We start from the raw sequence: 7325 nt of genomic DNA on the forward strand, positions 1-7325 counted from the left end.
GCCTGGGGGGGAGGCGGGGGGTTCCTCAGAAACGAGGGAGGCATCCTGGGATACGGGCTCAGGGTAGGAGTCACGTGACTGCCAGCTTGGAAATAGATCCTTCTCCACAGAGAGGGAGCCCAGGTGGCCGTTTGGTATTTCAGCGCATGCTTTTTATTTGTCTCAGGCTTGGAAATGGACCGTGAGAAATTCTGTCCTGAAACCGGGGTGGGGGGGTACGAGGGGGGAGGTTGAAGACACAAGTCTTGTGCCTCGGTTGCTGTCCTTTATTAATGGACTTGCTCCAGCCAACCGGTGTGTGGACCAAGCTGGGGGGTGAGGGTTCTGGAGGGTGCTCCCCCGCCGTCCGCGCTCCCCCCCTGCTCACCGCCCGCTTCGTTACAGCAACAGCAGCTCCAGGCCCAGCATCTTTCCCACGCCACGCACGGCCCCCCGGTCCAGCTGCCGCCCCACCCATCAGGCCTCCAGCCTCCAGGGATCCCCCCGGTGACAGGGAGCAGCTCCGGGCTGCTGGCGCTCGGTGCCCTGGGCGGCCAGGCCCACCTGACGGTGAAGGACGAGAAGAACCACCATGAGCTGGACCACAGAGGTGCGGCCCAGAGCTGGGGAGGCGGTGGGGGGGCATTCCTGTGGGCCCTACTGTGAGTCACCCTGGGCCCAGGAGTCAGCAAAAGCTTTGATTTCCTGGTCTCTGGAAAGCGGATCCCCACCTCCCAATGCCTACCCCTCCATGCCTGATGTGGACCCGGCGTTCTGTGCCCTGGGAGACCTCTCGGGCATGCACGACCCCCCCCCCCTTATCCTGGCTGTAAGTTGCCCATCCTTAAAGGGTCAGCCCAGCCCCATTCCTTCAACATGTCTTCCAGTCTGGGCTGGGGGGCCTTCTTCCAGGTCCCAGGAGAGTTGGAAGAGCTGGGTTCCCCGGAATGGCACCCTTGGTGGCTGTCCTCTTGTGCCCTGGCACCCCCAGAGACTGTTTGGTCCTCACCACGATCCGTAGTCCTTCAAGGACAGGGGCCAAGTCCCCAGCTTTTAACGTGTGTCACCCACGCATGTGCCTTGGGAAAGGTACACAGTTGGCGCCCAAGTAAAGACTGTCTTTAAGTGGAGGCAGCTGTCCTGCTATTGCAGGGCGGTAACTGGAAAGACTTGGAAGGAGAACCCCTCCCCCCCTTCAGCGGCCCTTACCATGAGGACCCCGACAGGCACACCCAGCCGCTCAGGAAGGCTTAGTTTGTTGGGACAGGAGAAGCCCTGGCTCCCTGGCAGACCCTTTCCAAAACCTGCCACCTCGTGCCATCTGCCCTTAGATATTTTCCCCGTTTTATTGAGATACAATCGACATACACAGTTGTGTAAGTTGAAGGCGTACACGTGATGTGAGTTGCGCTTAGCTGTTTACCGGGGTACCTGGGCAGGGCCCTCCAAGCCCTCCTTGGGTGCCAGCCACCCCGTCTGGCCCGGGCCAGGGCGCCAGGGTTGTGGCAGATTGGGGGACCAGAGATGAAGACGTGTGTCCCTGCAGAAGGATGCCCCAGCCAGTGGAGGAAGAGGGTGTCCTCACAGCAGAGGGGAGAGTCGGGGAGCCAGTGCCTGGCTGTGCAAAGACAGGGAGAGAATGGTATTAGCTGAAAAACACCAAAACCTGCTCCCACAATTCCTTTGTCTACTCGCTTATTTATTTTAAACAAAACAATAATGGTCTCAACGCCCTGATCCTCCAGGTATCCTGCGTAGCAGGATCCTTTCTTTTCCAACCCTTGCGGCTTTAAAAAGTGCTGAGTGGTGATCTTGGTGCCCTTCTTGGCACATCAGGGAGAGCCAGGGCCGCAGCCCCCGCCCCCCCCAACTGGTGGCCAGTGGGGAGCATGGGAATGGGGGTGGTTAATTTTCCAAGCGAGAGATGTCACCTGCTGGCCCTGCCTTCGCTGACCCACAGTGATGCAGAGAACCGGGCCCGCTGCCCATTTTCAAACCTGTGAACGAGCAAAGTGTAAAAACCAGCCGCAGGAGAATGACCCTTTTCTCTCTCTCTCTTTTTTTTTTCTTTGTCTTTTTGTCACGGGGGGTCTGCCCCTCCTGCTGTCCGGACCTTCCATCCATCCCTGAAGAAAGAGAATCAAGCGCGGTAAGTGTCAGCACTCTGGAATCTGAAATTTGGGCTGTGTGTTGCGGGCTGAAAGGGGCTGGGGGAGGAGGATGGGGCCACCTGGGATCANCGGGTGGGGAAGCTGTCATCTCTCCAGGCTTCCCGTCTATCATCTGGCAAATGAATAGTTTTCTTCGGTGAGCTCTCTCTTTTTTTATGAGAGGCGATTAACCAGACAGGTCAGCCGGCCAGGCCCATGGGGTTACTGGGGCTCCCCACAAGCAACCCCAGGGGTCCTGCATCCCGGACTGGGCTGCTTCCCCCCCTCCCAGGTTGGCTGCCCCTTCTATGATCCTGTGTCCTCCTCGCTTCCCCCGAACGCCTGAGGTTTCTCCCTTGTTCTGGGCTTTACCTCGGTTTCAGAAAGCGCTAGCGCGCCAGCGTCAGGGCCAGGCTGTCCGCGTGTCTGCCAGCTCTGAGATTTGTTGTAAATCTTTCTGATCACACTGAGGCTCAGAGGTTCTGTTTCAAGTGAATAAGCCTTCTGAATAAGCGCAGTGGAGTCTGGATAAAAAAAATCCTCCAGCGATTAGCAAAGCTATTTTATTTCTCATCGCTGTCCTTGTATCTGGGGCCATCTAATCTGTTAGGATGGCTTTGGTTATTACCTCGCGTTAAGTAGGACTTGGAAGGTCAGGCAGTTAACTAACCATCGAGAAGGCAGCTTCCTCGGGCAGCTCCTCCAGCCCGACCCCCTTTCCCCCGGCCCTCCCCCAGGCAGATTTTATAAACCGTCCAATTAGCAGCGGTGCTCTCCTCTGCCATCGGCTCGCCAGTGTGCTCCGGGTCCTCATTTGGGCCCAGCAATGGCTGGGCTCCCTCGGAAAAGAGTAACTGAAGCTGAAAATCCATTTCGATTGCTTTAGTGTTGATCTTCGAAAAGGTGGCCATTTTTGGAGAGGTGGTCTGCCTAGATAGGGCTGGACCCCTCAGGGTGCGTGGCCGGTCCTGGCTTCATGGAACACTGGGGAGCTCTCACGGCCTCTCCGGGTGTCAGTGTCTGTACAGGTGAGATGGGCATATTTCTGCCCAGCTTGGTCAGGAAGCCCCCTCAGAACAGAACCTGGCATCCAGGAGATGACCCTGTTAACAAGGCAGCTGCAGCCCAGTGAACCGAAGGTTTGAAGCCTGACGCCCTCTGTCCTAACCCCATTGCTGTTTGCATTTGGCTTTGTGCCCCACCCCCTGTCTGTGAAAGCTTTCTGCTAAAAGAACCCCAACCGAGGGGACCCCCCAAGAGCTGAACTCCTCACCCTGCAGCACCCCCACACATGCACGCCAGACTCGGCAGTGGGGCAGGGGGGGAATACACTCTGGACCCTGGAGAGTCCAGTGCGATGGAATCAGGATGCTATCCGTCCCGGGGCTCCCGGTGGGGCGCACAGCTCAGGGAGGGCGAGCCAGTAGGACCATGTGTACATGCGGCTGCGGCGTCGGAGGAAGCCGCAGTGAGCGGCCCCTCGCAGTGAGCGGCCCCTTGCAGACCAGGCTGTCAACCGATGAGGCCCCCCGCAGGAAGGACAGGGCCGCGGCCGGGTGTTGGGGTGGGGGGGGCGACTGGGCTGGAACCTGTCCCAGAGGGTTTAGCCTAGAGTCCAATTAGAGGTGGCTTCATTCATATTTCCTTGCCTCGCCGAAGCAATAAAAAATACTTAGTTTTCTGGCCGCCTGCCAGCCAGAGGCGGGCTGGATCGATGCCGCTAAATGCCTGACATGACTCTCTCCGGTAGCAGCGAGGGTTTTCAGCCTGACTGCAGGAGAAGAAAGAGCTCGCTGTTCTCAGGGCCGGGGCCNGCCTCGCCGCCGCTCCCGCCCGGCTGTGGGGAGGGCTGAGCTGCAGTCCCATTATACTCTCCATTTTTTCCTTCAAGGCTTGATAACTCTGCCATTTTAATTTGCTTCAGGCAGAAACTTGGCAGGGAAGGGCTGCCCAGAAACCGGCTTAGGAAAGGAAATTAAGTTCTGTGGCTGGTTCCCACNGCCGGCACCGGCCTCCAGGAGAGTAGGGAGATGCTAGGTAGAGGCTCACCCCAGACTCCGCCTTTTGATACCCTTCTCGGCTGAGCGGGCGCCCGTCTGTGGCCCTGCGTGGTGGCCATGTATGTCCAGCACGTCTGTGAGGCGTGGGGTTGCGGATGGACTGGCCTTCCCCTGGCCTGTAGCCGGACTGAGCCGCGCTCTGTCCCAGTCCCTGGCACCCAGCCCTAGGCCTGATCCAGGGTGGGTGAGTGCTGAGTGAAGGGGGGTGTAGCTTGGGCGCCTAGAAACCCGCAGGGCTCAGGTTTGCTGGCGGGGGTGCCCTTGCTGCTGGTAGCCCCTCCCTCCCTGCTCCCCAGCCCGGTGCAGGTGCTGGCAGCCACAGATCTATTACACTCCTGGCCTCGGGGCTGCCCCCCCTCCCCCGCCTCAGCCAGCGGGGTCCCTTCCTCTGCGGCTCACCCTCCCGCCACTGGGACAGCTCTGTTCCCAGGCTTGTCTGCCTGGTGCTGTTCCTGCTTTGCCTATCGGCCCATCCCGGCTCTTCCCAGGCCTGGAATGTCCAACAATAGCTGTGCTTTCTTGCTTTGGCGTTTGAAGGGAGAGCTCATGGGGCCATTCCAAGCCTGAGAAGCCTCGGTTTCCTTCATGTTACCTCCAGTGGGGGACCTGGGGCACGTTTCCCCTACCTGCCCCCCGCCCATTCCCATCGTTACAGAGAGGATGATTCCACCTTCCCTCATGCCCTTTCCTACCTTCCAGAGGGAAAGGCTCCCCGATGTCGCAATTGTTTCTTTAAAAACACTGCTGCTTCTCAGAAGTTGCTGGAGGCCCTGCAGTGGAGGAGTAAGGGTGTTCACGCAAAATGCCAAGTTGCCCACGTACACTGAGAAGGCCTGTCGGCGAGCCGACGTTCTCCTTCCGGGTCAATCTCCCCGTTCCCAGGGGGTTCAGCTCATGATGTATTGCGCGTGGCCCTTGTGTGTCAGCCGAGACCCATCTTTCAAGGCTCAGTGCAGATTTTGCTTAGCCTTTCTTTGAGCAAATGTACGCGGCCGGCCCAAGATGGATGTGGAAGGAGAGAGGTGTGACCCGGCCCTCACAGAATGCACAGCCTCGAAGGCCGCAAGGCAGACAGCTCAGGGCAAGCCTGTTTACGTAATAGCAGCATCCACGGCTCCAAAAGAGACCAGTGCTCCCTGGGCCTGTCCCAGGGGGACCCCGTCTGGAGAGCTGGGAAGGCTTCCCCAGCATGACCCAGATGGAACAGAGACGACTTCAAGGACCTGGCCCTCAGTGCGGGACACACGCAACACCCCCGCTGACCCCTTGAGTCACCCGCATGTAGCTATGTCTTGGGGTGCATGGAACGTTCACGCTGCATCTCCTTGTTTCCAGAACAACTCGGTGTCGCCCTCGGAGAGCCTCCGGGCCAGTGAGAAGCACCGGGGCTCCGCAGATTACGGCATGGAAACCAAGAAGCGGAAAGCGGAGGAGAAGGACAGTCTGAGCCGATACGTAAGTTGGAGGGCACGGTGGCCCCCCCGGGGTCTGTGCTGGAAGCTGAGGGTGGGAGAAGCCGCGGGCCTGACTTGTGGGTGACTCAGAGGTGCAGGTGGGGACAGGCTGGGTTGTCTGGTGTGTGTTTGGGGTCTCTGGGGGACACACACACGCACTGTGTGCCCATGGGCTGCCGCAGCCAGGAGGGCCGTGGGCGCCTCCCACAGATGTGCGGGCGACCCCATGCTGCCAGCCCGGCCTTCCCAGAGTCCCCGGACTGCTCCAGGTGGCCGTCCCCGGCGCCCCCACACTGCGACCCAACAACGGGGTCGTGTTACCTGCTCTGGGCCAAGCCGTGCTGGAAGAGAGCTGGGACCGAGGGAAGGGCCCCATGCAGTGCCAGCTCCGCTCTGTCCCTTTGCTGCTTGGGGCTTTGGATGTGTTGCCCAAATGCCTCCGCTGTATTTCTGGGCAAGAAGCTGATCACCCTCCTCCCCCCTCACACACACACACAGCAGTGGACATGATACAATGAGCCTAGCCTTGTCCATGACAGTGGGTATAAAGCCGGCTGCAAGGAGCCGTTTGGCTCCAGAGAGACAAGTTGGAGGGGGCTCAGCAATTCTGTGATGGGGCAGGTATGGGTGCGGCTGCCGGTGGGCCCGGGGCAGGGCTGGGGGGCTGGGCAGAGAGACCAGAGCATGCCCTTTGGGCTTTGGCCCGGGTTCGGATTCCGGATGGTGGAACCCAGGAGTGGTTTACGCTCTGACTGGGGTTGGGTGGGGGTGGCCTTCTTACTGGCTTCTCTCTTGGTTGCAGGACAGTGACGGGGACAAGAGTGACGATCTGGTGGTGGATGTTTCCAACGAGGTGAGCGCAGGCCCAGGTTGCAACGTGCTTGGTTTGGGGTGCTTTGGGGCTGCCCTTCCCCCAGCTAGGAGCTGACGTTACTGGCATGTTCTGAGCAGGGCGGCGAGGTCTCCGGTGCTGGGGCCTGATCAGGTCAGGCTGGTCAGGAGGAGGAGGACAGGGCTTTGCTGCCTGGCGACTTGGGTTCCTTAGGATAGGAACCTAGGTTAGACAGGGCAGGTGCGCCCCAAAGATCCTGGGGCGGGGGGAGAGCCAGGCCCTTGAGGTCAGCTCTGTGATCCCCACCACCCCTGGGATCTCAAGAGCAGGGGGTTGTGAGCCCCTTGGGATCAGTTTTGGCAGGGGATGAGGATCTGGAGAGGTCTACCTACAGGAGGCCCTGCCGCCCGAATTTGAGTCATGAACTTGTGTTTGATCCTGCGCTGGTCACCACCCCCAGCCCCGCCCAGACCCCAGTCTCCCTGTTGTCGGTGAGATGGAAGGGGTGAGACCAGATCATTAAGAGCTAGTTGTCTCCACTTGGAGGGCCCCCCGTCTCTTCCGGCCAAGCTCCTCTCCGCATCAGTGGCGCACGCTCCCTTCCCGTTCTCGGAGCAGGGAAGGCCCCGGCTGCTTGTTGATTTTCACGCATCCCCGTGCCTGTGCTTTCAGGACCCGGCGACGCCCCGGGTCAGCCCGGCGCACTCCCCTCCTGAGAATGGGCTGGACAAGGCCCGAGGCCTGAAGAAGGACGCCCCTACCAGCCCCGCCTCCGTGGCCTCATCCAGCAGCACCCCTTCCTCCAAGACCAAAGACCTTGGTCACGTACGTGGGGTCTGCCACTAACAAG

At 59.8% G+C, this 7325-nt stretch overlaps 1 protein-coding gene across 6 annotated transcripts in view; it reads left to right on the forward strand.

The window, feature by feature from the left end:
- TLE3 (TLE family member 3, transcriptional corepressor) overlaps positions 1-7325 on the forward strand; it is a 24579-nt gene that overhangs the window by 9364 nt on the left and 7890 nt on the right. For all 6 annotated transcript variants that reach the window (XM_077746338.1, XM_077746355.1, XM_077746348.1 and 3 more), the window contains exons 3-7: positions 385-589; positions 2112-2128; positions 5525-5644; positions 6446-6496; positions 7148-7300. In XM_077746338.1, the coding sequence (XP_077602464.1) occupies positions 385-589; positions 2112-2128; positions 5525-5644; positions 6446-6496; positions 7148-7300 (546 nt within the window). The remainder of the gene's footprint in view (positions 1-384; positions 590-2111; positions 2129-5524; positions 5645-6445; positions 6497-7147; positions 7301-7325) is intronic.

Source organism: Crocuta crocuta, unplaced genomic scaffold, assembly GCF_008692635.1.
Source record: "Crocuta crocuta isolate KB4526 unplaced genomic scaffold, BGI_CrCroc_1.0 scaffold130, whole genome shotgun sequence".
Taxonomy (NCBI): domain Eukaryota; kingdom Metazoa; phylum Chordata; class Mammalia; order Carnivora; family Hyaenidae; genus Crocuta; species Crocuta crocuta.